Source organism: Ascaphus truei, chromosome 4 (genome assembly GCF_040206685.1).
Source record: "Ascaphus truei isolate aAscTru1 chromosome 4, aAscTru1.hap1, whole genome shotgun sequence".
In the NCBI taxonomy this organism is placed as follows: Eukaryota; Metazoa; Chordata; class Amphibia; order Anura; family Ascaphidae; genus Ascaphus; species Ascaphus truei.
The window spans coordinates 366455243-366483030 of record NC_134486.1 but is presented as its reverse complement, the minus strand read 5'-3'; the positions used below and the strand labels follow the sequence as shown (position 1 = coordinate 366483030).

General features: G+C 40.3%; 1 protein-coding gene across 7 annotated transcripts in view; it reads right to left on the bottom strand.

The window, feature by feature from the left end:
- The window catches only part of LPIN1 (lipin 1), a 191052-nt gene that overhangs the window by 43760 nt on the left and 119504 nt on the right, over positions 1–27788 (bottom strand). For 5 of the 7 annotated variants that reach the window (XM_075598374.1, XM_075598379.1, XM_075598375.1 and 2 more), the window contains 8 exons: positions 26609–26809; positions 23203–23298; positions 20109–20443; positions 10649–10768; positions 8947–9054; positions 4837–4966; positions 3354–3660; positions 1288–1381 (listed from right to left, as the gene is read on the bottom strand). In XM_075598374.1, the coding sequence (XP_075454489.1) occupies positions 1288–1381; positions 3354–3660; positions 4837–4966; positions 8947–9054; positions 10649–10768; positions 20109–20443; positions 23203–23298; positions 26609–26809 (1391 nt within the window). The remainder of the gene's footprint in view (positions 1–1287; positions 1382–3353; positions 3661–4836; positions 4967–8946; positions 9055–10648; positions 10769–20108; positions 20444–23202; positions 23299–26608; positions 26810–27788) is intronic. The other 2 variants (XM_075598380.1, XM_075598377.1) reach the window with 1 other exon arrangement.

The following is a 27788-nucleotide window of genomic DNA, read 5'->3' as shown; positions in this document are numbered from 1 at the left end:
GGTGTGGTTGGGGTGGGTGGGGTGTGGGGTGAGTGGTGTGTGGGGTGGGTGGGAGGTGGGTGGTGTGGGGAGAGTGGTGAGTGGTATTTGGGTGGGTGATGTGTGGGGTGTGGTTGGGGTGGGTGGGGTGTGGGGAGAGTGGTGTGTGGGGTGGGGCGCTTGTGGGTGGGATGTGGGTGGTGTGGGGAGAGTGGTGAGTGGTATTTGGGTGGGTGATGTGTGGGGTGTGGTTAGGGTGTGGGGTGTGTGGTGTGTGGGGTGGGGAGAGTGGTGTGTGGGTGGGGTGTGGTTGGGGTGGGTGGTGTGTGGGGTGGGTAGTGTGGGGCCCCTGTGCCTCACACCGCTTCACAGTGTCTCACGCCACCTCACAGTGCCTGACCCGCCTCACAGTGCCTCAGGTCACCTTACACTGCCTCAGGCCACATCACAGTGTCTCACGCCTCCTCACAGTGCCTCTGCACATGCGCACTTGGAGACGGCCACGTATGAGCACGTGCATTACATTACTTCCTGTAAGTCGCATGCGCTGGCTGCGACTGCTGTGTCTACACATGCACATCCAACACCAGCACAAGACGTCACTTCCGCAACGGCTTTTCGTCCCCATCTAGGAGATTTTCTCCATCAAAATTCAGTAGGTGCCACCAAAGAAGTTTGAAATAAAGCAATATATGAAATATACCGGCATCACCTACAAAGGTAAGCATCTCTGTAAGCAGGGAGTACTCAGAGCTGAAATTAACACTGTTCAGCTCTTGAGACCCCTTGCTTCCAACCTCTCATAAACATTTTAAAATGAAACCTGTATTGCTGCTTTAAGAGCAAGCACTGTGTGTTTATCTATTAGGCTGGGGCAATGGTGCCTTCTCCCGTGCGGAGGCGCGCGGAGGCTGAGAGAAAGCGGGTGCTTTCCCTGGCCATGACAGACGGGCCATGGGGGGCGTTCCTAGTGACATCACCTCATTGGGCAAACCGCTCACGTGACCTGTCTGTCGCGTTGAGAAATCAGTTTAACTGATTTCTCACGCAACGCGCGCCCCCTCCTGCTTCCGCGCGCGCCCGCACGCCACATGGACGCAAACACCGCCTTAAGGCAGTCTGTTCGCTCAGCGTGCGGATATGTCTGCATAGTCTGCAGCACCATGTCCGAGGCCTAAGGTGCTTCATGCGTCAGCGTCCATTTGTTTTAGCAAGCAGTACATGCAATGCTGTACGTAGCTCACGGTCTCTTCTGTGTGTTACAATGAAAAACTGGAAGTAACATATCACTTTAGTAAACTTCTGCACCTTTTTGGAAAGTATAAAGCAGCAACTTCAGGATCCATGCAAGTGATGTCATCTAAATAGACACCGTCAGCTCCCAGATGTCTGCTTCTTTTATCTGCAATAAATAAATTGTGGGGCGAAGAAAAGCTCAGAAAACTCCTGAAGTAGAATATACATTTAAATGCACAAATAAAACAGAACACCCATGAACTTGGAATGCCCGATTTCCCATGGCAAAAAAATACATTTGTACACAGCAATTCCCTCCAACTATGACATTACAGCTCTGTTCATATTTTGATGCAGCCTTGGGTCCCTATTTTCTTTTAAAGAATGACTAGAGATTGTTGCCATTACATCCATCCTTGGAATACTGAGGGCTGAAACCCCTCAGGATGATGCTGAAAATATTGCCGGGTCTAACACTGTTAGAAATTTTTTTATTATGATTTGAGCTAGCTGCTTTAGAAACATTATTTCTATATGCTTAAATGCTTGATTTGAAAAACTATTGACATGCAAGAAAAAAAAAAGCATAAGGAACCAACCAGGAAACATAAAACAATAATAAGTCATAAGAGTTTTCAATTTCAAGTCTTGAAGACTACTTGTTAGCATAACCCTGATATGTAACATGTGCATTTACTTCGTCCATATTGCTGTTATAATTGACATTTGCAGATGGTTTGCATATTCATAGACTTAGGTTAGGAAACACTGTAATGATCTGATTCCTGGCCTTATACTGTAACATATCATTTCCATTCTTTGCCAAGACAAGGATCGGAGTTTACAACATGTTTACTTTTTATATAATTTTCTTCTACTTTACAAAAAACAATAATAGGCATGTTGTATGTTAAATACATTGACACAACTTATATGGGTCATTTCAAAATAACTAAATTACTTAAATTAAATAACATGGGCTGAAGGAGAGACTTGGAGGGAAAAGGTACCGACTTCGAAAAACAATAACACTGACTTTGAAGCCGGGGAGCCCGGTTAAAACCCCAGTGTTAGTACTTGTGTCTTTGGGCAAATCCCTTTATCTCCCTACAGTATGTCTCAGGCACCACAAATGAAAAGGTGATTTATTTTTATTTATAACATGTTTTACCACAAAGTAAAATACTTGAGAAAGACCACTTTTTGTTAGTTGAAACGTTGTGTATATTGTGATATAATAAATTCTTTGGAAATCCGTAGAGCCCTGAACCTTCAATTATTTTTCCAGGAAGTAATACATTGAGAGTTTCTTCTCGTTTTCAAGTATGTCCTGAGCACATAGTTATGATGATTATACATGGTTACATTAAATGAACACAGGTTATACATTATATTTACAGACATTTCATTGACAGTTAGAGATAATATGATTATCAGCATACAGGCATACCCCGCATTAAAATACGCAATGGGTCCAGAGCATGTATGTAAAGTGAAAATGTACTTAAACTGAAGCACTACCTTTTTTCCACTTTTCCACTACCTTTTTTCCACTTATTGCTGTTCAGGAAGTGCTGACAGGCGCATGCGTGAGCTGCCGTTTGAATATTGGGCGATATGTCCTTACTCGCGAGTGTCCTTAAACCGGGGTATGCCTGTATGTAACAGTTACAGACTACATTATAACATTAAGACAGCTGAAGTCTTGAAAGAACTTAGACTGATGGTGGATTTCAGAGTCTCTGGTAGATTGGTTCATAAGTGCACCACAACTGGCACAAAGTGGGGAACCAAATAAAACAAAAGAGACAAAACATAAACCATGAATTAAACATAAGACAGGATTTTGATCCAGGGAGAAATCTGATTATGCCATTATTTGGAGTCAGTAAGGAATTTCATTTTCCCCATATGAAATATCATTGGATGATGTCTCACTGGGGTTTTTTATTTGCCTTCCTCTGGATCAAAATACTGTAACTACTAATATAGAATAAGTATCTGCCGTCTAAATTTAGCACAGGTTGAACTTGGTGGACATATGTCTTTTTTCAAACTCTAATCTAATATGTAACTATGTAACTCAGAAATTGTTTTACAAATGAGTGCCAATGAAAGGCATAGATCAATTGACTTACCTTTCTTTTTTGAAGGTGAATCAGTCTTGCTTATTGATTGGCTTATACAGATGATGGTTGGACTGTTATCTTCTTCTGTGGAGAGTGAAGGTGCAGCTGCTCCAAGGGATTCTATATCTGGCTCACTTGCCTGTTGTTGGGCAGGTTCAGGCTCAACTTCATCGATAATCACATGAGCTGACTGGTCCAGAGCAGGTTCTGAAGACACGGCCTTACTCTCATCTGAGCAACTCTGAATGATCCGGAAGTGTGTACTTTCTGACACGTTTATATTGACAACGCTGTGTTCCTTAGATTTATGTGGGAACTGTGAAAGATTTTGTAGACGATTACATTGACATTTGGAAGACAAAAACTTAAACAAAGATTATAAGATCAGGAGTTAGTCTTGTAAATTAAACTACACATTTTTTTAACCCGGTAAAAAAATATAGTGGTCCGATGTATGAAGGCAAAGGCGGTGCTATCCTGGGTCACAAAATCGGTGCAGATGTATAAACGGAAACAATGCAACAGAAATGAAAGCAATATGATTTTTTTTATTTGATACACTGGATTGTTTTGCCCTAGAATTGCACCACTTTTGCTTTAAGGCCTCGTTCAGGGTGCCAGAGGCAGGAGTTGGAGGGAGGGCGTTCGGGAGAGAGGGCGGCAGTCTGCTGGGCGATGAGTGTTCATCCTCCCAGCAGACTTTTTCAGAGTTGAGGAGGCGGGGAGGGGGCGGGGCTACAGACGGCAGGTTAGGGATCCAAGTTGCAGTCTTGTAATCATTCTCAAGAATGATTTCATTGGCTGCCGAGGTCCCAGTGACGCTGCTGCAGCTTCAAAAAACGATTTTTTTGTTTATTGAAACTGCAGCCAGCGTCAATTCCGTACTTCGGAGACAGTGCAGCTGCTACCCTGACAACCAGTATTCAATTTGAATACATTGTGTCCCACGGCAGTTCGCACGGCAGCACGCCCTCCCTCCGAAGCCAGCACCCTGAACGAGGCCTAATACATAGACCCTTGTAGATGTAATGAAAAAAGTTAAATAAAAGGAATAACTATTATTTTTTGCCTTTACTTGTAGCTATAACGTAAAAAAACATAGCACCCTACTTCCTACAAATCAAGCATTGCACAGCTGCTCTGGCTATTTGAATGAGGTGCTAAGTCAAGTAGTCTAGTTATAATAAATACTAAGATGCGTCGACGTGTACTGTGTAACATTGCCTTAGCAAACTCCTGTGCAAGGTGTGGGTGCCAGTAGGATTTGGGATAAAATGCTAACTAACTAGGTTTTTGCATTGCTAAGTGCAGAAGTGTATCACAGATTCAAATACAGTCTTTACACTTATCTCTGTTAAGAAATGGAAGGTGCTATGCATATGAATGGGACTAAAATCTTCTCCAGCACAGAGAAGCAGCTACACATCAAGCTGAAAAAGAGCCACAGTCACAGAAATAGGGAATGGCCAGTTCTGCGTGAGAACTCGGATACCTTGGTAGCTTGAGGAAGCTCTCCCCAGGCCCAGTGCATTGAGGGTTCATTATTTTGCATCCCTCTCTCCAAAGGTTTGCTGACCAACTCAGAATCACTTTTAGGAGTTGCAGGACGGTAACCTGGAGGACTGAACAAAAGAAAGCTCATAGGCAAACAGACATACATTGTTATATACTGTACATCTGCTATGCCATGTATAGTAAGAGGTTGGATGCTTATAGTTTTTACAGCAGTCAACATCCAAGCGTAAATTTGCAAACATGTAACATTCTGTATAGACCTATATACCTACAGTATGTACCTGTATATACATACAGTATATAGTCCTAACCTTTACAGTGTTTAGGGGACTGCGCTGTGTTTAAAGCCTCTCTAGTACTGTAAGAAAGGGGATAAAGCTCTAAAATGTTTAACAAACTTCAATTAAAACACTGCTTGTGGCATGTAGTACTATATTTTGTTAACTAAAATGTTATTTATGCTATATGTTCAGTCATTTTACCATCAGAAAAGTGGTGTATGAAAGCAGAACAATTTGGCTCACATTTCTATGTCTTTTGAATACATGGCCATGACCCCCAATCAGAAAGCGTCCGATTGTACCTGTTGTATGATGTTTCAGCAGAAATCTAGAGGTATTATTGTACATTCCATGGTTCCAGACATGGCAAAAACTGCATTAGATGTATCCTAGACATTTTCCAATTGAATGGGATGTTTTCATTTGGTAAATCTGGTGCTGGTGTTGCACCTATTTTACCCCAGGGAACTTTAGACATAACCATACTGTATTTACTTTGCAGCTTTTTGCCATAAGACACCATAGCCCATTCAAGTCAATGAACGTGTCTAATGGCAGAAGGATGCTTAGTACATATGGCCCATAACTACAATGATCTGGCCGCGGGAGGTCAGTGATAGAATGTAGCACAATCAATAAAAGTGTTAAGAAGACATGCCTCCGTAACATAGCAATAGTACTATATTCTAACTGAGAAATGTTTGCGGCTGAATATTTTAGACAAGGCCAGTCATTATTAATAAGGTACCGTTCCCAGACGTTTGACTACAATAATTTATTTATCTTTTTTTGCATTTACCACAAGGTTTTAAAACCTTCCTCTTATTTCTTCCCCATTTGTTTCCCAGACAGCTTTAAATAAGGTCAGGACATGTGCCTCATTTCCCACTTGCAGACCGAAACATTCTGGATACATCTAAAAACTTGAAAATTATAATACAGGTATTTCAAGATTTTACAAGCATTATAACATCTGCACCATATATGTGTTTTAGTGTGAAAAATTGCACTTCGCTCCTGCTAATTTCATACTAGTTGCCTGGGCAGCTGGGACTCCAAGGACCCCAATTGAAGAGCGCTCATTTAAATCTTGTAAACCAACACTTATTTTTCCACAGTGTTTCTTTTTTTCTTTTGGATTACCAAAGTGGGTCCAATATTTTAATGGAAGAGCCGTGTTAGGAAAGGTGGGCATTGCTGCTGAGATTAGCATAGAACTACTGATAATTGCTCATGAATTCTCTCCTAAAGGTTTTTACATAAAGTTTAAAAAAAATAAATAGAATCATTTGTTCTAAAAGAGTTGACCAATTTAAGGAAACGGTTAAGCAAAAGTCCCCAATGAATGTAAAAATAATTAGTGGACTACTATTCCAATAAATCGTAATTACACAAACCAATAATATAATTAATAATTATATACAGTGAAGTCCTCCAGAATCTACAAGAAAATGAATTATTTATTACTGCTGTTCAAATCCTATTTAACAAATAGTGTTAGTTTAATCCTTTCTACGGCTCTAAAAAGAATCAGTGTCTATTAACTGAAAAGTATCAGTTCAGTGGTTTCAAATCTCATAACATAATTAATCAATATTTTACTCCAAGTCAACACTGGGTTTTGTTACCAATTTGGAATTGAATGTAGAACAAATTGCTGACCTCTAACTTAAGAGTCTAACATTTCAAGTATGAAATGCACGGAACATTTTGTCAAAATGAAATATAAGGCCCTTGAGATGCTGAGGGCTCACGAGTTCTTCAAGGTCTCAGTATATCGCAGCCTCTAACACATTTCACATACATTATGCCAGAAGCAAAGTAAACTTCACAGTCAATCTCAGTAAAAATATTGGTGAATTGTGCCCTTGAGTGCAATTAATCACATTTCGACTCAGTTTTGCTCTAGTGCACTAATTCCTTTAGGATTTGTCCCAGTGAGAGTAGATGGACAATGCCATTGATATATCTGGTAGAATGTTTATCGCAGTGTAAAAGGGGAGTAAAGTTGTCATTAGCTCTCTTCATTCTGTGTTTTATGGAAGATGTGACCCGCAGTAATTCAGTTTCACAGTAATTTATTCTGAGGAATGTGCTCTGAATCAAGTATAAATGACTTTTTATATACACTTGTACCAGAACAAATGTGGCCAGTATTATTTTTCCCAAAGGAAAGAGAAAAAAATGCACGGGCGATGTCCTTAGCAATGGGTCTGCTTGTTGTCTTCAAAGTGGCCCATAAGGGGATGTGTATGGTTTTCGCAACAACACATTTCCCATCTATTTTAACCTGTTGACTGCCAAGACAGCTGGAAGGGATTACAAAGCAATGTGTTTGCAGTAGGTCTCGTTGGCAGCTAAGGGATCAGTGTAATAATTATATACAGGGAAAACTATTACATTATTTACATGCTATTAGCTTTATTGCTTTTTAATGGTACAATGACGAACCACACTTTAGCCAGCAGCAAGTGACATTGAGCACTTTCAACAGCATGTTTTTCAGCAGCATATAAACTGCCCACGACCTATTAATCCTACTCTGATAACATGGTGCGTGATGATGAAGGGAGTGTTTCATGTACTGTATTTTACCCAGGTTCATTTAAATAATTGATATGAAGCCATGTCTCATACAGTATGAAACAGGCTCCAATTTGTGTTAGAAAAATCAATGCTTTTTGTAATTATACTTTACTTTACTAAAACTGTAAATGGTTTATAAAATCGTTTTTGGGATGTTAAACAGGTAAACAAAGATAACTAAGATGGAGAATTTGATTTTAATATGATATTTCTGAAGCTAAACACAGAAATAAAGATACCTTTTTTTATATTTTACAGTTATATTTTAAATGTATGGCTAAATGAGCAGATAGTCATCAGAACTCTGTCTTTGAAGTGGGTGAACAAGGTTTGAATCCCGATGTCAACTCTCCTAGACAAACCCATTAATCTCCCTGTGTCACCAAAATTAGATTGTACGTACGCCCTTTGGAGCAGGCACTCACTATGCCTGTAAATTATATGTAAAAAGCAATCTATGCTGTCAGTGCTATATAGAAAATATGATAGTGAAATCTTTTGGCTGTATGTTTGTACTACAAAAATTATCTAAAAATCACATGCAGGTTCTCAAAGGACAAAGCCATATTAGTTGATCCCGCTCCTTGGCTGCAACATGCACGTGCAATGCGTTCCAAAGCAAGAGGTTACGGCTGCAATACAGTGATATAAGATGTCTTTAAATTGCACACGGGTTAACTAAAAAGAGATGGGAAATATCTCATTCTTAAACAAGCACAATGGGACATACTGTACAACTGTACAGTTTGTATCAAGGCAAAAGTGGTGCAATTCTGGAGCACAACATGCTGAAGTGATTGAGCTGTAAGGTGTCTTCACACAGGGAAGGTGTCTTATGGAATAACAACAATCAGTAAATTAGCCTCTTTATGACCCATTCACTTGACTGGTGTCTTCAAGCATGGTAGGAGTGTTATGGAGTAGCACTTAGTAGATATGGCCCTATATCCTTTAAATAGCATGTAAAGTGACACAAACTACACTTTTTTTCTTCAAGAAATACCATCAGAGATGTTTTCTTCTATAAATAGCTGCACATGAGCCAACATTTTGTACAAGAGTCGGTCAGTTGCCAAACTTTGTCATGCTAAAGAAAAACATACAGGAGGTTTATCATCTAAATGAGAAAAATGGTTAGTAACACTTACAGTAGCAAAATAAAACAGTCACATTCCAAATGGGGTTAGTTATTATATAGAAGGGTAAAATAACTCATCTACCTGTCAGAAGCAGGGAAGAAAGAAGATTGCTGAGGACAAGAGCTAGATAGACCTCCGTCAACTGGAACAGGTACATAAGAGGACGACCCTTTGCGCTCTACTGATTTACTAAATATAATGCGATTAAAAAAAGTACAGTACTTAGCATCAATAACATTTTCTTTGGACTCGCGTGTTTTCAAATAACAGTTTTAAATACTTTTGCCACCTACTTAATCACAAGTCGTACCCAAATCAAAGCCCACTGCAGAAATACATATGGTGAATCCCAAAACATTCAACCCCTTGTTAATTATTCAGTGGGAAAGGTATGTGTAATGCATTCCTTTGCAAAACATTGCATGCTTTTTTCCCCTTAGAATGGTTAAAATACTACTTGAAATCCTAATTTCACTGAATTAACCAACTTTTTAACATTTATTAAACTTACTTCAAAACATCAGTTAAAAAATAATAGGTAAATATGGTTGTGGTTCTTTAAAGTCCTACCACTTTGCTCAGCTTCATTATTGCTAGATCCACTAACTCACACAGCCACATGGAAAAAGTGCACAACTGCCCTGGTGCACATGGTACAGGTTTAAAAAAAATGGTATGGAATCTACGAGGTATGGTGTAGAAGTCCACATATTTACCTATTGAATGGGCCCAGAGGTTTCACAGTTTGGTAACTGTGGGACAGAGAGGCCTGCAGAGCATTGCAAGGTATTGTTTTGCGTGTGCCTCTTAGAGGCAAAGGGGTTTAAGATAACTTCTTTTTCAGTATGCTCTTGGGCCCGGATCTACAAAAGGGTGTTAAGCTTTAGCACACCTTAACCCCCATTCAAATGAATGAGAGTTAAGGTGCGCTAAAGCTTAGCCCCCTTTTGCGGATCTGGGCTTTGGGTTCATATTACAGCTCAAATCACCTTTGTGCGTTAAGCATGCAGTACGCCATAGCCCATTCACTGCAATGTATTGTAAGGCCACCTGGTAGTGAAGAGATGAAATATTACTGACACAGCATGCGTTTACCCTCCATTTCATAGCCATAGTGAGTATGCTGTGATATTTAACCCCTTCAGTACAAGGTGTAGCAGTCGCTTAAACGCAGGAAATCCATCAGGCTAAATAAATAGCATTACACAATTAAACCTGGCAGAACAGTTTGAAACCAAATACATGCAGTGAAGTAAAGTATTGAATGACATATGGCAATGAGACGAAGGAAGGAGCTTGGGGGACATGTGGGAAATGTTTTTTGATACCTTCTACCCACCATAACCTAAGCATTGGTAGACCCTCTAATGGGAAATCGGCTGTCTATGTACAGTATAAGGAATTATGTGTTAACATTTTTTTTAAAAACGAGACATTTATTAAATAAATTTCAACTGTTTTAGAATTTGGCGAAGGACTTATGACACCGTTTTATTCTGCATTTCTTTAGGCAATAGCATAAGCATTAAAGAGGCATGCGAACAGCATTGTCAAAAGTGCAAATACAACGGGTCTAGATCACACATTTAAGTGTTACTGCTTATTTCCCTCTAATTTTGCCTTTAAAAAAAAAAAAACTCAGTGTTACATAAAGTAGCTTGTTATGTGTTTGATGAGGCATATTCTGAAAACCAGTGCTTGAAATCCTTAGAGAGAATCTTTTTGAACATTGCTCACCTTCATAATGTAACACACTGTGCATCCCTAAAGACTTGTTACACACCTTTGAATTGGTGACCAAACTCCATCAGAATGAAGGTAGGTGTCGGATTTGGAGAATGGATTGACCCGCGATGGGATTATCTCGGAAACACGGTCGTTGTAACTGTTCTGAACAGAAGACCTAGAAATGAAGCAGTAGAGCATCAAACTTTTTTTAAAACAAATATCTTATATCCAAGTGCAAAGCTCAATAGTAAATAATTCAAGGGCAGGTTGACCTTCCTTATTTCTTCTCAGGACATACATGATAACAAGAGAAATATTTAAATGTAAAAAAAACCAGGCAAAGTAAAGAAAATTGTACATATAGATGTAGCTAGCCTGATTGTCTACCGCGCCGGGGCATGCTATGGGAATGCGACTATGGCTGCCCCGGTGCTGGAGGATTAACACAGCATTTTTTTTTCTACATGCCTACCTGCATCTTATTGGTGGGCAACAGAGGGCATCCTCAGGGACTTCACCAGCAGCCTGCTCTCTCTCTCTTACCAGTGTAGAAGGAGCAGAGATTTGCTGCCCCCTCCCGCAGCTGCTTTATGATCGTGCGCTGATAAATACTGTACTGGCTCACTCCTCTCCTGTGCTAATCGCTAGTTCCCTGTGTAAGAAGAGGAGCGGGACAGTATTCACCAGCGCACTGTCATTAAGATGCTGACCGGATGCAACGCTCCTTCTACCTGAGCACTTTTGTGTGTGAATGTAATGTGTGGCCCTTTTGAGGGTATATCATGTTGCCCACCACTGCTCTTGTTGGACCCATCTAAATGGCACAAGTGGTCATGTAACTGTAAATTTTAGCTGCTATGTCAGTATTTAACAAAAGAGTCATTTGGTTGCATCTTTTAATTAAAAAAAAAATTGCTAGCCACACCACAGTAAACTCCATTTAAACAGGTTCCTACACTAAATACATCATACCCCGTTATAACGCAGTGTTTGGGGTCCCCATAATGAGACCGCGTTATAACCGGGATTGAAAAACAAAAAACAAAATGGCTACCGCGATCAGGGGTTCCGCATCCGCTGGAGGGGGAGAGCTGGGATCACGCTCCCAGCGTTTCCAGTCCCGGAGGCACAGCGGCAACCCCACGCACGATTTACCCACCTGGCAACTGGCAGCTCTCGTCCTCCGCTTGGCATCTGGCAGCTACTGTACCAGCTCTCTGTCTCCCAGCTACTCTACGCTTCAGCTGTCAGCTTCCGGCTGACAGTTCAGCGCAAGAGCCAGGTCCCTTAAAGGGACAGTGTGTGTGTGTGTGTGCGTGTGTGTGTGTGTGTGTGTGTGTGTGTGTGTGTGTGTGTGTGTGTGTGTGTGTGTGTGTGTGTGTGTGTGTGTGTGTAATGCATCACCTGATTGCCTATGGACCCTGGATAGGACTGAGAGGTAAAGTGCCATAAATGAAATGCATTTCTTATGCAAAAGAGTCTTTCAAAGACTTTCAGAGTCTTTCAGAGATTCAAAAGAGTCTTTCAAAGAGTCTTTTGAAAAAGTCCCATAGGGACGAAACGCGTCAGAGGATCCTCCTCGTGTGCTTTTACCTGGGCTTGTATGCCTGAATAAAGTAAATTTTTTTTGCTGCACCCTGCCTCCAGCCTTCATTCACAGCAGTGCTCGTCCAAATCCCTTTCTCCTTTTACTTCTACGTGGGACCGAGGCACGCAACGGCACATGGGCCATCCAGTCCTCCAGCAAGGGATACACAGCGGTATACAAACGCAGATGAAGAAAGAAGTGAGTACAGACTAATCCTTCAAGTCGGGTTTCCAGGAGGTTATACTAAGCCCACCCACTGCGGGACCGCCGGGTAGAGCTACAAACTCACCGGACAGGTTAGATGGCTTTTCCCTCCTCCCACCCTCACCTTTATTACTGTGGTTGCTGTGTTATGGCTGTTCCCTCTTTTATGCAAGGACTTTGAATATCATTGATGTCATTTCATTAGGATGATGTATACCATGTGCCAAGTGCTTATATAACAAAGATATGCCAATATGAATGTTTGCACTGGACTGTTTGAGAGCATCCAATTAAGGGAGTTTCCCTTACCTACCTTGCTACTGTATATGGTAGATGACTAGAATCAGTCATCATATAGGGCGCTATAGATATAGACAAACCCTATTAACAGGCAGTGTGTTGTATGATACAACTGACAGAGATATCCAGAGAGGGTTATTGTTTTTTTTGGGTGTCACTTTCTTTCAATGTTTTATTCTATTAAAGTTTATGTTGTATTATATTTTATTACTATATTTGTGTTGCTAACTGTCCAAATGTTGTTTATTTTGCATCTTTTAATAGTTATATGTAATGTTTACTTTCCACATTTAGTGCGTCACCATGGTAACCGCCGTCAAATGACCCCGCAGGGTCACATGACATTGTGTTACCATGGTGACGTGACATCACATAACCCCACGAGGTCATTTCACGACGGAGCTGCGGAGGAGCAGGGGGGCAGGGGGCGCCTGCAGCACGATCACTGAAACAAGACTGGTAGGAGATCTTCAGCTTCTGCCCTATTCTATTCTGCTGCCAGATCTCAGTGGGTTTGTGTTTTTTGGGACGTGACATGTCAAACTTCCCAAAATCCAGGAATATATTAGTCGGCTATCAGTAAGTATAAAAGCGCACTCCTGCGTCCACACTGGTCTGGTAAATAATTTCAGTGCTAGTATAAATAGTAGTGCATGTGGAAACAAAACAATGATTTATCTTAAACAATAATGCACGGACTGTACTGAGTGACAGCACAACTCCTGCATCTGCGCTGACTAGTAGAACTCTATCAGCGTGGATTTGTGTAGTGCGGTGCGTCTATGAGATCACAGCAATTGATCTAGAGTAGGGGGGCGCAAACTATTTTTCCTGCGCCCTCCTGCAGGCGGTCCCCTCACCTCCGCACCCCCCCTCACCGACGTCGGCTCCGGCGATGTCACGTTGCCATAGCAACGTGACGTCACATGACCTCGCGGTATCATTTGACGCCGCGTTGCCATGGCGACGCGTGTGAGAAGCCGCCGGAGCCAAGGTAAGTTAGGTTTACAGAGTCCCTGCAGCTCCCCCGACACTTCATTTATGTGTCTTCGGGAAGCGCGCAGGGCCTATGTAAACCCCAACCCCCCCCCCCGTACTCAGTCTCGCGCCCCCCCTGGGAGTCGCACCCCAACCCCCAATTTGCGCACCGCTGATCTAGAGTATCCATTTAATTCATAGTCCACATTGAACCTGCAGCACATACAGTACTGTATTTGGCATCTGCAATAGTCATCCAAATGCCTGAATGCAGATATCAGTACACAGTTGTACTCGGGCAGCACAATAGGTAAATAGAGTCAATATTGCTATACGATATGAGTATAGTACAGTAGATGGTACTGTACTTTCCTGCAACTGCGTTGATCATATAATTTGATATCAACGCTGATGTCAATGGAAAAGTGCTTAAAACAGTAGTAGATGGCACTTTCCTGCATCTGAGTTGACAATTTATCATTATCAATGCTTAAATATCAAAATCAATATACAGTATATCAATATCATATCAATATAAATATCAATATAAGTGCTTAAAAACTAGGTTTCCTGTTCTTGTGTATCTATGTAGTTCTTCCTAGTAAGCACCTAACTCATCACTTTATTAGCTGTTGCGGGGTATCTCGGGTTGCTCGTGTGTCTCTCTCCCCATGTGTGTGTCTCTCCCCATGTGTGTGTCTTTTAGCAAAAAAGCATTGAATATTTGTATTAAAAAAAAATGCAGCTTAGCTTGTAAAAAACGGGAGCCACGCTCACACCACGTTCTAAGCGGATCCGCATTGTAGCGGATAACGCTATAACGGGGTTGAGCTGTATTTCTTATTGTCTTGTGGACTAAACATCTTCACTATTACAAGAGACAGTTGCAAACTGGGAATGAAAGACAAGGGAACATGTGAGATATGTGAGGGTGCCAAAAGGGTTAAATGAATGAATGAAACCTTCTCTTGTAATAGTGAAGATGTTAAATCCACAAGACAACAAGCAATATTATGTATTAAAAAAATGGGTGGGGCTCATGTGTTAATGTACCTGCAGGCACGCACCAGCGGGTGCAATGGCGCCTGCCACATCTGTTCCGGCTTAAATGGAGTTTACCTTGACGTTGTTCGTATGACTAATTATTTCCCTAGCAGCACTCCTAATGCCGCGATTATACAGCGAGCGATGGCTCTCGCGTGCGTGCCTGTGCGCCAAACACAAATTGCCTAATGCCAACGAGGCCACTCCTAGTACTCGCACAACAGAGCGCGATCGCGATTCGAAGAGACAATATTTTTTGTCTTTTCAAGCGAGGCCGCGTGACGTCCGCATGACGTGAGCGGTTCAGCCAACAAGGGCGTACCAGCTTTGTGACGCCTCCATCACGCCTCCCCAATCTCCTGCAGCCAAGTTCACAGATCACTTGGGCTGCAGGAGTGCGCGAGGCTATGCGCTCCGTCGCGCACAAGCAGTATGATCTTAGCCTAAGGCATTGAAAGATATATAGTATTACTGATACTAACTGGTGTTATGGGTAGGTTTCAGCTCAGCTAATTCACTTTTGTATGTCAGTATTTAGCCTCGTCTCAGCAGACAACTAGAATCTCATAAATCAGGATAGTAATGGATGTAGTACAATATGTGGGTGAGAAGAAAACAAGAACAACCAATAGCACAATATCATCACACTAGGTACAGTATGTGGTCTGCAAATTCATCTGAAATGCTTACACACATGTTAAATGGATTTTAAAAGCATATCCCATACAGTGGCAAACTCTGGGTCAATCTGTGAACTGCAATCAATCTTGGAGGAAAGTGGAGAAAAACGCAATAGTGCAGATAAAATAAATAAACTTAATCTGGACATATTTAAATATGCGCACTCGCATAGGAAGAACCTTTAAAACATTGCAGAGAAAATCTCCTAAGTGACAGCCTCACCGCGATCTCACTGCCCCCACTACCTTTCGTCGTCTTTCGGCGTGTCACGTGACCATGCGATCAAACACTTGCGGTTTTGGTCGTCCAGGAAACACAGACGCGTCTCCTCCGTTCTCCCTGTAGACCAACAACTCAGGAACTCAATATGTTTCGCTGATGCACTCAGCTTCCTCAGGAGTGACTCCTCCTGAGGTTCCCGAGTTCCTGGTCTGCAGGGAGAACGGAGGAGACGCGTCTATTTTTCCGGGACTACCAAAACAAGAAGTGCTGATCGCAGTCAAGTGAAAAGCCGAGAGACGCCAAAAGACAGTGGAGGCGGTGAGATCGCGGTGAGGCTTTCACTAAGGAGATTTTCTCTGCAATATTTTAAAGGTTCTTTCTATGTGAATGCGTATTTAAATATGTCCAGATAAAGTTTGTTTATACTATCTGCACTACTGTGATTTTCTGCGCTTTCCTCCGAGGTTGATTGCAATTCACAGATTAATGGCTTTAGTACTGTCACTTTAATATAATTACTATTTAAGCACTGAGACACTTTTTAGATCCCCCTGCAGACAGAATTACACATCCTGCATATCCCCAAAGGCTAGAGGAAAATTATCAAGAATGGAGTAGCACATCTATCAATTTTCCTAAATATAATGTATTAAATTATAAACTACCTTGTAAATCCAAAAGCTTTAATCTGAGTATGGCGTCCTCATCAGCGATATCATACAAGTAAAAGCAAAACAATGTCAACACACCAGCTAGGGTTGGAAAAAAGTTCCTACAGCCTTTTTGAAAGTTCACCGAGTTCTTACAACTATTGTACTGTATCACCAACACTAACATCACTCTCCAGCTGCTAGAAGTGGAATGGAATGGGGACAACTCACTGGTGCAGTATTCCTAGATTTTGCAAAGGCTTTTGATACAGTTGATCATGCAATCCTGCTTAACAAACTCCAGAGCTCTGGAATGGGGAAGCATACTTTAAACTGGTTTCAGTCCTACCTATCAGGAAGATCCCAACATGTGTCCATCTCAGGCTCTAACTCCAACCCCCTGGATATCACCGGTGGTGTCCCGCAAGGCTCTGTTCTGGGGCCCCTACTCTTCTCAGTGTTCATTAATGATCTTCCCACAGCTTGTAAGGAAGCCTCAATACACATGTATGCAGATGACACAATCCTATATGCACACAGCCATAGCCTTTCTGACCTTCAACACATACTTCAGTCTGACTTTTTGAGACTCGAAAACTGGATTTCCCAAAACAAACTGTTTTAAACACTGACAAGACTGTAACAATGGTATTTGGGACCAAGACTAAATTTTTAAAGCTTCCAGCGACTGAGCTCCAGATTGAAACCAACGCTAACACCACCCTAACCCCTGTCACTAGTTTTAAATACCTGGGCTTATGGTTTGACTCCCACTTAACATTCGGAATGCACATTGATACCCTGACAACCAAGACCTATGCCAAACTAGGGGTACTTTACAGGAACAAATCCTTCCTAAGTCTCCTGGTCAGAAAGCGTATCGCACAGCAGATGCTAATGCCAATTATTGACTATGGAGACATAGTATATGGCACGGCTCCTCAAACCCACCTTAGCAAACTTGACACCCTCTACAATTCAATTTGTCGTTTTGTTCTCCAATGCAACTACAACACACATCACTGCAAAATGCTCAAAGAACTAGATTGGTCATCACTAGAGTCTAGGCGCAAAGTTCACCTTTCCTGTCTTGCCTTCAAATTCTTTATGGGCAAGCTACCCACCTATCTGAACAAGCTCCTCACCCCTACCACATGCAGCACTTATCACCTGAGATCAGACTCCAAAAGACTGTTCATGGTCCCAAGGCTCAACAAAGTATCCGGCCGTTCCTCCTTCTCTTACCGTGCACCCCAAAACTGGAACAACCTACCAGAGACTCTCACATCCACCACCAGTTTAAGTTCTTTCAAATCTAAGGCTGTCTCACATTTTAATCTGGTCTGTAACTGTTTCATTCGCCCATAATATATATTTTCTTTAACTGTGCACGCAATGTCTTGTATATAATGTTCATTTGTGTAACTGTATTTGTAACCATGTATTATTTGTCCTAAGTCTGTGCCCAGGACATACTTGAAAACGAGAGGTAACTCTCAATGTATTACTTCTTGGTAAAATATTTTATAAATAAATAAATAATAAGTACAACAATCATTGCAAAATCTTATTCTGCAAGCAAATAGGCAATACAAGTCTACACACAATGTCTAAACCTCAAAAGTAAAGAAATATGTGCATACTATTCTTCTTCTTCTTGATATGGTGCGTTAATACACAAGGGGAAACGGGTTAAAAGATAATGTCCGAGACTCATCACTGCACGATGCAGGTTTCACTTGAATGGCAGTTACGCACCCATCTGGCGCAATCACCCACATCACGCTTTGATGACTCCTGGCCATAGTGAGATATTTCTATTCATTGGGCTGTCTGCAAACAACGAGAACTTGTAATGCTGAGTGCTACAGTATACTATACTCCATCCACATTTGGAGAAAATGTTACAGAGTTGACCCCAACTTTTAGTTTTTCTACTATAAACAGTGCAGGGTGGATCAATATCTTATTATTGTGAACCAAGTCTTTTATACTTTTTTTTTTTTTAAATATTTGCTTAATTGTAATTAAAATAATTTTGTGTGCCCAAACAGTACATTGAAATGTATTGTTATCCCAAAAAATAAATAATGTAATCTCACCTTGTATTGATTTGCCTTCCTTTGTGGCTTTACCCGGAATATGACAAAAGCCGACACACCCCTATGGACCTAGTGATGTTCTCTGAACACTGCTTAATTTCAGGATGTACCAGCTGCCCAGTGATGGCGTGGGATTCTTTGAGAGCCACATGAGTGATTAGAATGGAAGAGTAGGGCCTCCTCATTTAGGCCAGCCATGTAATTGCTGCTAAAGTGACCATGTGTCCTTGGACATTCTAGCATTCATGGAGTTAAGAAAAACCTTTAAAAGCGGCCAAACAATACAGTACATTATTGAAGAGTTTAGTATTCGTCAAGTGCATCAGGTGGTCAAATGATAAAACTGTTGTGTCAATGACTTTCTGTAATAGCATTTGTGACTTACTCTACAGTTCTGAGTCTCATCACTAGATGTCACCCAAATATTCCTTTTAAAATATATATTTTGTAATCCTATGAAAGGCTCTTTGATGTGTTTCTTATAAAGGTTTAATTGCTACCGTATGTTCCCCTACAAACAATACAGGTCAAGCCATTTGGACACGGATAATGATATTGCTTACTAATCACTTTGTGAGTATCTTAGCATATACCAACTTCTCTATTCTTTTAATGATTGTTCCATAATTTAACATAGGTCCAAAACCTAAATAAAATACTGTAGCACACAATATGTAATACATACTGTTTTAACTCCTTCGCTGCTAGAGGGGAAAGTAAATGCCTGCATTGCACTGTAAAGTTACAAAGATACTGGCTCATCCTTAGCATGGGGCTCCACGCGAATACAACTCTGGGCCACATACAGTAACTGTGCGTGTCTGAGCTGATGCAGTCAGTGAAGGGTTAAACAGAAGCATGGTGGTGGTTAGGGGATTTTGGGGGGAGGAGGGGTGGGGTCATTTGAGTGGTGAAAGCGGCATATACCGGCAGTTACCCTCGCATACCGAAACGTGTATACAGAATTCTTTCTACATTTTATTTTGATGTTATTGTATTCTATTTTTATGTTATTGTGTTATTATTAAAAGAATATAACAAAAGTTATGATTTACACTGTAAAATGTCATTATTTGGATAAATCTGTGGTCTGTTTTCCCTCAATTGATTTGTGGTGTGTGTGTTATGATTGCTGATGAAAAGGTTGTTTGTTTTGATGGCCTGGCTGCAGGTTAAGAGGTTATACTGGGGTGATTGTAAAGTTGCAGTGACCAGAGTGGAGTAATGAGGTATTATTCAAAGTGCAACTTCATCTTAAAGCAGCATTCCCCTTTTTTTTTTTTTTTTTTACCCCCTATGTTTTTTAAAGCATTGGAATCAGAAGATCCCCCAGAGTGGAACCATGCTATTTCTGCTTCAGAGAACAACCCCCCCCCCCCCCCCAACCCCCAGGCTGGTTCCCCAGATACGTTTCTCTCCAAGACTTCCCTGGTGAACACCTCCAAAAGAACAGCGCTCCTGATTCCTAAGGCCCCTGGGTCACGTAAAATATAAAACACATATAATGTGATGTTGTGGTTTTAATCATGAAAAATTCAGCAGCCTTTTCTTTCAATCTAACCAGCAAAAAATGCATACAAGTGGGTAAGAATTACTGTGGGCAGTATAAAAAGACTAGGTAAGATACCATATCACCAAAAAATATTTACTTTCAAAAAGAGGAAATACTGGTTTACTGTAAAACTGCCTTTGTGTTTCAACATAATAAAAATAGAAATAAATGTCAACTCAACGAATTTAACAAACCTGGCACTTTCCAATGGCTCAGTCTCCTCATCAGAACTCATTTCTATTGGAAACATGTCCTCTTCCTCAGTGGTATCTCCAGTGTCTTCTCTCTTTAAATTATCTAGCTTTGATTTTCTCCGGCGTTTCCGTCTTTTCTTAACCGAGCCACTACCACTAGCTATAGTATTTTCCGCCCCAGCCTGAGCCAAATGCATGTTGACAGGTGACTGTGAGGGCCCAGTAGAGTCCATGCTTTTTGTCCACTCCTTGGAGTTTCTCTTCAGTTGTGACTCCATTAGAACGGCTCCTTCTAACAAGATAGGTGATGTGGCCAGGTGTGACGGAATTAATTCCTATCATAAGAAACATGATAGGATTAATATGCATCTGACGGTAATTATAAAATTAGTAGGATTCATACACCTGTATCATCAACCATCATGGTGCATTGTATAATTAAGACAAGTACTTTCATATATCCATAGAATACAATTTGTAGTAAACTTACTTAAGTGTTAACCTGATTTGAAAAGGTAACATTAACATTAGTAATTGTTTATTTCCACTACAACTATAAATAGTTAAATAATTCTTTTAATCTTTATGAATTTACATGCACATTGAGTCCCTGCCCTTTAATCTAGTTCTTGGTGCCCACGGACATGGAGATGGTGTGACTTGACCAATGTCAGAAGTAGCTGGTACTGGAGATAGAACTAACATTCCCACTTCAAGTACCTTTTCTACTAGTCGTCTGCCCTGGACATAGATCATGATTTCACTGAACTTGACAGAAAATACTCTGCCAGCCCTGAACTTGCTCCCTACAACAGAATATTTTTTAGGTCTCATTTTCCAATACAGAATAACATCATCTCTGTTCCTATCCTGTCACTTTGTTATTGCACGTATGCAGTCAGCCTGCATTTCTGGATAATGTCAGAGAGCAGGAACATTATACAAATAGATTATGACTAAGTAGCTGCTACGCACTCGTGTTGTATTTTTTTTTTTAAATGGAAGCGATACTTCAGTTATACAGTACACACTTAAAAAAAATGGGTAGGAGAATTGGTCGCGGACGGTTTGCTCACCTCGTCGCAAGGACATCTCGCCACCGGACGTTTTGCCACTAAAGTTAGCCCCTAACCTTACTCTTTACCCAAAATACCCCTAATCTTAACCCCTAATACTAACGTTACCCCCATACCCTAAAAACCTTAATTCCTTACCCTAAAATCCCTATCCTATACCTACCCCAACCGCTAAAACCCCTTATTGGCAAAACGGCCGGCGGCTCAGTGTCCAGCGGTGAAGCGCCCCTCGGCAACCAAACGCCGGCGGCGACATGGTCGCAACGAGATGTCCACGACCCAATGTCCGATTCTGCTTAAAAACACCCTGCATCGTCAACAATGTTTGTGAATGGTTTTCATTTAGAAAAAATACTTTGGGGGTTATATGTCAAAGACTCGCAGGTGCCAGACTGGGGCAATATTAGAACAAAAACCAGCGCCAGAGTTACCAAATAAAAGAATCCCGTTGTTTTGTGCGGGGCATTGTTTTCCTTGGGAAATTCTGGGAGATTCTGGGGAAGTCTCACACTAAATGCCTCAACATTTCTGTGAGATTCCTAATGGCCCATCGGAAAACACAGGAGGGGTCCTTGCAGTGCCATTCAAACTGAATGAGACTGCAGGGACCCCTGGCTGTGTTAATCCGATGGGCCATTAGGAATCTCACAGAAATGTTGAGGCAATTACTGTGAGATTGCCCCAGATTTTCCAAGGCAAGTGATCTAATACTGGTAGCTGCATCTGTATCTATTGTATCTGGGTAATGAATTCCACATTGTAAAAGCCCTTACTGTAAAGAACCCTTTCCTTTGTTGCTGGTGAAATCTCCTTTCCTCCAACTTTAAGGGATGCCCCCGCTTCATTTGTATTTCCCTTGGGATGAATAGTTCTTTTGAAAGCTCCATCTATTGTCACCGAATATATTTGTATATACAGCTCAACCCCCTTATAATGCTGTGCTTGGGGTCCAAAAAAATCACATTGCGCTATAAGCAAATCGCGTCAGAAATAATGTACAATTGTATGCATTGTACAATAAAGTATTTACGACACCAATAATTGTGTTGTAAAGTATTCATAAATACGACAATTGGGAGCCATGCTTGCATCGCGTTATAAGCGGATTCGCGTTGTAATGGATCGCATTATAACGGGGTTGAGCTGTAGTTATCATATCATGTTAGCCATGAAAGTCAGACTGTTTTTGATAGATTTCTAGCGCGGAGTACGCAATCTTCTGTTTATGTCACCGGGGACCAGCGGTGACTACGTGATCACTACCCCCAAGCGACCATGTGGTTGTGATCCCAGAAGGAAACCGTCAACCAAGGGTCCATCAGCGAGAAGGTTTAATATGCATAGCAAAAATGTTCACGGAGGAAATCAAATAATGCAGCTTATAAAATCATTAAATATGTATTTATTTAAGGAAAATAATCACTTCCTGTATTAAAAAAATAAATAAAAAACAGGCAGGCATTTTTTACACTACTAAAAAATTTACAAATACAAGCAGACGTCTCTGGAGTGACCTAAGGGGGTTACTTATTAAGCTCCAATAGTGCCGATCCAGGCACTGTTACATGGAAACTCCTGTTAAAGGCAATGGAACTTTCCATTCGACTACACCTCTAATCGGCACTATCCCAATGTAATGCAAGTAAGAAAGTAAGGTATGACTGCACAAAGTACTGTACCTTTAGTGCAGTTTTTAAAATAAATATTAGATTACACTGATCATTTGATCCTAGGTAACACTGTTAGTCAATTGCACTATTTTGCAGGTTTAGAATCCCTTTTATTACATCAATATGAAAGTCACACATTTAATACACAGGTTATTTTAGATCAAATGTCAAAGTCACATCTGAATATAGACTCCTGGACATACCTACATATATACTGTACAGTATATAAAACACTAATAGAATTCCAATCAAATGGAACACTACCTAAAGGGAAAATCTGGTTTGCTCCAGAAACACAATGGTTTTTTTTAAAATGCTGTATTTCAAGTGCAATAGGATGAGACCCACCTTATTTTCCTCGGTTTCTTCAACAAAAAATGCTTCTCCGTTGTCTCCCAATTTCATATGCAAATCCACACATTCCCCATTAATTTCAATATCCACCTACAGGAAAACAGATATTGCAGCTGTGTAGGCAAAGTGTAAGAATAATCCAAATTCAATTTGCAGCAAAACATGATGGGGCCCAGATTACTTAAAGCTGCAGTTCAAGCTCCCGTTTTTTTAATTTTTTTTACTTTAATAGTTTCAGTTGTGCAATCTCTACTTACCTAAAGAACTGCATAGCTGCCGGTCAATTCGTTCTCCGTCTATTGATCGGCAAAGTTTGGCGACATCTTTAGATATGGGGAATGTAAATGGTTTCTATAGTAACAAGCATGCTTGTTAAAATAGAATACAAGAAAATTGGTCTTTCAAAGTTGTTGTTTTTTAAAACAGAAAATGCTAAAAGTATTTTTTTTTCCGACAGAACTGATTTATTAAAAAAAAAAACACACATGCAGGATACTGCTTGAACTGCAGCTTTAAACAGGGGTGACATTTGTTGGTCATTGAAACTTGAATAAAGGCAAGATGCAGCTACTATAATTTGAATTATGTTTAATATGCATAAAACATATGCTCAACTCCAGTCCTCAAGCCCCCCAAACAGGTCAGGTTTTCAGGATATCCCTGCTTCAGCACAGGTGGCTCAGAGACTCAGACTGAGCCTCTGAGTGAGCCACCTGTGCTGAAGCAGGGATATCCTGAAAAGCTGACCTCTTGTTGGTGCGTGAGCACCCCTGCTCTAAAAATACAAAGTCAAAGGGAATTCTAACATGTGTGGGACCTCTCAATCTGGAGGAATAAGGGGGATGAAACGGTAGAACGTCATGCTTAAAAATGCGTAGTATTTATACACCTGTAGCATCAACCATCATGGTGCATTGTATAATTAAGACAAGTACTTTCACATGGAACCACTAGAATTCAACTTGTGTTAACCTGATTTGAAAAGGTAACATTAACCTGGCACTTGGTCACAAAGTAGGACCTTGAATTTCAGGATCGATCCACAACTGGTCTAAGGCAAGTATTTATTATAAAGGCAGGAAAACATCAGCGTTTGTTAAATTGGAGTTAATATTGCGCCCAGTAAAAAAATGACATTGGAAAAACAAAAGCCAAACAAAGTCCACCAAAATTATAAAATAATCCAAGGCTCAATGGCCTATATGTATGCTGAAGACATCCAGGCTGGTTTTTGTACATAGACATAAATGCATTGTGTGTTTTTCATGTATTTGTTTACATGTCTTTTCTTTTTCTGTCTCATTTTTGGTGTTCTTTCTTCATTATACAGTATGTATGTATTTTATACATATTTTTGTCAACTAGTGAAGGAGATCAGATTCCTTATTAGTGTCACTTTATTAGTCCAGTCATGTTATTCATGATTTGACACTTTTTTTATTGTCATATGCATCTACATATCATTATAGTTGGTATGACTTAATATTAAATTAGTATTATATCATATTAGTATTTACTTATTATAATCTATTCATTTTAGGATACATTTAGTTTAATATATATTATGATTTCACCTTTATAGTGTTTATATACTTAATAGTTTTTCATTTCATTGTAGATTTGATCCTAATAGGTGTGTTTTTCTCCTGGTTATTTATACTTTTCATATAGGTTCATTATTTTTGTATATTGTTTTCATCAGTTGTTGATCAAAAATAATGAGTTGGCTCTGACCAATTTTTTAATTAAGTGATGGATGTGAACCTAAACAGGAGAGCCTTGTCACAGTGACGTTACCCCCCGATGAAGCGCGTTATATGTGCGAAACGCGTTGAGGTCACACGTCAAGCGTTATCCCGTTGGTGCGTCATCACATGTAGACGCCAGTCAGCGGTTTAGCCTCTACGGATACAGTGCTGCGGGTTTGGAGTTCAGGGACCAGTTGCATCGGGCTCTTGCAGAATTCTAACTACAGACCTTTCCTACTTCTCATCTTGAACTAAGAGTACACCTCTATTTGGGGTTAGTGTAGTGTTACAGTACGTAACGGTAGATTGAATACAATATATATGAACATTTGCCATCATTAGATAGATATTTTATCCTCTGTGAAGCACAATGTCCCCTATGTGACAGTGTATATACCTGTTGCTATGTCCTAGGTACCTGTAGTGTAGCTACCTATGGGCCTAGTCTCGTACGTCCGAAGTTATAATTGCCAAACCGCATGGTATGACAGGTTCAGAAATAGCAGAGGGAAATGTGAGTAAAAACCTTATTCTCTATTGCAAATCGCATCTTCTAAACCGCTTCTATAAAAAGTAATAGCCAATCCGCTTAGTTTTTACTTGCTTTAGAAGTGGAATGACCTGATGTGGGGCTAACTCAATAACAAGTGTGCGAGAATTGCAATCAAAACATTTTAACTTTGAATTTTGAACCTGAGTTTGCTGCTTCCTGCATATGACTTTATTCCCTCACATACAACATGTGTTAGGAGTGCTGTACCAGCCAGGGGGTAGGTAATGTAGTTTAATGAAGATATTAATAGCCCTTAGTGATCAGCTTGTTGCTCATGACCACCTGCTTGCACATGAATACCTGGCTTCCTGGGCTACTAAGGGTTAATACCTTGTAAAATATATTGATATCACCTATTATAGGTTGGATAGACTTATCTGCATATATGTATATAATGGCTATGATATATAGGCAAGAAAGGCACAACGCCAGCCTGATGTTGGTAACAAAACTGCGTTACATTTTGGCATTAACCCGCCAAGTCTCGGAATTTAGACTGGAGTATTTTACTCATTTTTATTCCACATTTCTTTACTGCACGTATTAAAACAAAATGCCATGTGGGTGATGACTTGCCCGACAAAAATTAAAAAAAATTGTGATACCAATTTAAACATCAATATGAAATCAATCTATCACCAATTATCATGTCTGGAGGTGCTCGGGAAGCCTACTATTGTTACTACGTTCTGAGTCTGTAGAATATGACATATGTTCAGGATATCAGGGAAAATCAAGATCTTGAATTTCATGTGCCCAAATTAAAACAAGTCACTTTGTCATTCATTTCAAATGCATTGATATATTACATTTACTTTAAAGGGATATTGACCTATATTTACTAAGTGATGCTAAGCTATAAGACCTCTTCCGTCCCCTGAAGACATTGTATGAACCATTTAAATGGCCCATAAGGTGTCTTCCTGCGACGGAAAGGGTCTCATGGAAGAGCACCGGTTAGTAAATATGGGTCATTGCTGATTATTACATTAGGGAAACAAAGTAGGTGGGCCACATTATCAGTATTAATTTATGCTGCAACATAACTTTATATACTGTAGTGTGCTATAGTTGTAGGGTTGTGTAAAACCGATCTTACCACTTTCTCCCTAGAGCGAAGCACCCCCATTTTTCCAAAGCGCACATGGAAGGGGGAACACTGGAAGTTGCCATTGGGTTGTCGCACAACAATAATATCAATGCAGCCGGACAGTGTGGCAGGATTCAGTCCTCTGTACAGCTCCTTCACAGTAACAAATACTTGGCCAGCTAACTGTCCCACGTAATTCATGGTTTGAGTCTGGAGAAAAACATAAAAGAATGTACTGGAATACATGTATGCAAAAGTACATGGGAGAAGTGTACAGTAGTTGGCAGCAGCATTTGTAAAGAACGGACTTTATCTGTCCTCTTTATTTATATTAACTATCTTATCAAATAAATGTACAGTGTATTTAGGATATAAATATTTTAAAAAATTATATTCATTTTCAATTATTCAAATCTTTTGAATAACCAGTCTGAGACTTGGTAATTTTACCAATGAGTGCTTCAGTATTATGTGATACCTTTTTTATTTGGACTAACAATATATGCAGTATTATAAGAAAAGCTTTCGAGGGTTCTCCTCTCTTCCTCAGGTCAACAATACTGATTTACAAAGATACCATGAGCTTAACACAGATGTAAAAAGACAAGATAACAATCTAAGACAGGAGATATGGAGATTTCATTGCACAAAGACATATAGGCGAGTTCAGTTGTATATGAACTGCAGTGTCATGATAATATCATGAGATGTTACGTTTTTTAATCAATCTGGCACACGAGAGGTTAGCGTTAGTTACAAATGGTTTTAAAAAACAAGAATTGTTTTTATGGCCTGCTTTACCCCTGACCAGGCCTGTGGTTAATAGATTGTAAATCACCTGAAGAGCAGGGAAATGGAGAGCAATGCTCCAAGAAAAAAAGGGGAACAAATCTGAAATTGCTGATAAAAAGTAGGTTTATTAACGGAACACTAGCAACATGTAAGTCACAAAAATGGTAATCCTCCTACGCGTTTCACGCTCTAGGCGCTTTACCAAAGAGTGACAAACCCAAGTATGCTATTTATAGGTACCAAGGTGGTCTGCCGGATAGCCTTGAAAAAAAGTTTAAGCAATCAAAACACATCTAGAAGGAAGTATCCCAGGTGTGTCATAATATATGCAGTGATTGCTGAATTAAAAACACCAGAGCCACTGAGAGCCCTAGAAAAAAAGCACAAATAAATCTAA